General features: G+C 48.3%; 1 protein-coding gene across 1 annotated transcript in view; it reads right to left on the bottom strand.

Moving 5' to 3' along the window:
* LOC107551973 (laccase domain-containing protein 1-like) overlaps nucleotides 1-945 on the bottom strand; it is a 7651-nt gene extending 6706 nt beyond the window's left edge. The window contains exon 1 of the mRNA XM_016233778.1: nucleotides 74-945. Coding sequence (XP_016089264.1) covers nucleotides 74-614 — 541 coding nt within the window. The 5' untranslated portion in view covers nucleotides 615-945. The remainder of the gene's footprint in view (nucleotides 1-73) is intronic.
* Nucleotides 946-1007: the final 62 nt, after the last annotated feature.

Below are 1007 nucleotides of genomic sequence, written 5' to 3'. Positions count from 1 at the left end.
AAGAACCTTTTGAAGCACCTTTATTTTTAAGAGTGTAGGCCTGTGTGAGATCATGAAAGCGAGCATAACTAACCTGAAATGAAAGAAGATCTGAGAATTGCAATGTCTCCTTTGAGCGCTGGTAGGTGCTGTAGAAACGTGCTGAGCTCACGTTTAGCGTCAGCTGGCTGCGCGCTGCTGTCTGTGCGCTGACCCGGGGGACAGCACTCACAGGACAGATTGTCAAACATGATGCTGTACTCAAAATTATACGCAGAAGTGAAAAGGAGCTCCTGGTAGGCCTGAAACAATCCTCTCCCGCGGCTCGAAGTCACGATCTTCACGTTACTAATGTCCTTTTTGTCTATAGCCTTCTTGAATGAGTATAATGCGGCTGAAAGCGAGCTCTTGCACAGGACCTGTGGGGAATTGCTGAACCCGATAAACATCTCCTGAATAGAGCTTCTAGGAAATCTGCCCGTCCCCACGGAGCTCTCTGGAGCCGCGATGAAGAAGACCGGCTCTTGTGAGCCATTCCCGGTCAGTGCGCAGAACTCGCCGATGCGCTTTTTCACACAAATGCCATATTGTGAAGAGCGGACCTGTGTGAGATCCACGAGAGTTACTGCAGCCATCTCAGACGCGTTTGTTTAGCTGGGACAGAGGTTATAAAGGTTATGCGGACGTGCAAACATACCACATCTGGTTATGAATGTCATAAACGAGGAACTTTTTTTTTTTTTACCACGAAAACAAAATTTCCTCTGTCCCAGCACTTCCTGAAAAGCGCGTAGCGCCGCCCTCAGTGGAAACTTCTCATCGGACGAGCGCCTCGCGTGTGCTGTGTGCAGCCTGCTTTCAGGTGCAGACATGCATCATATAACCGCATGTGGCATTGCTCTGACACAGAATTTCCAGTGGGTTGCTACAGTTTGCTAATATTTAATTTAGGCCGCTAGCTGTTTTGCCGACTGCCAGATTTCTTAATGAACTTCCCCATTAAAGAGTTGTTCTGAGACTGGACTGAC

This window comes from Sinocyclocheilus grahami, unplaced genomic scaffold (assembly GCF_001515645.1).
Source record: "Sinocyclocheilus grahami isolate Dianchi unplaced genomic scaffold, SAMN03320097.WGS_v1.1 scaffold439.1, whole genome shotgun sequence".
In the NCBI taxonomy this organism is placed as follows: Eukaryota; Metazoa; Chordata; class Actinopteri; order Cypriniformes; family Cyprinidae; genus Sinocyclocheilus; species Sinocyclocheilus grahami.
Note: the sequence above shows the minus strand (reverse complement) of the source record. Positions and strands in the feature narration are given on the sequence as shown.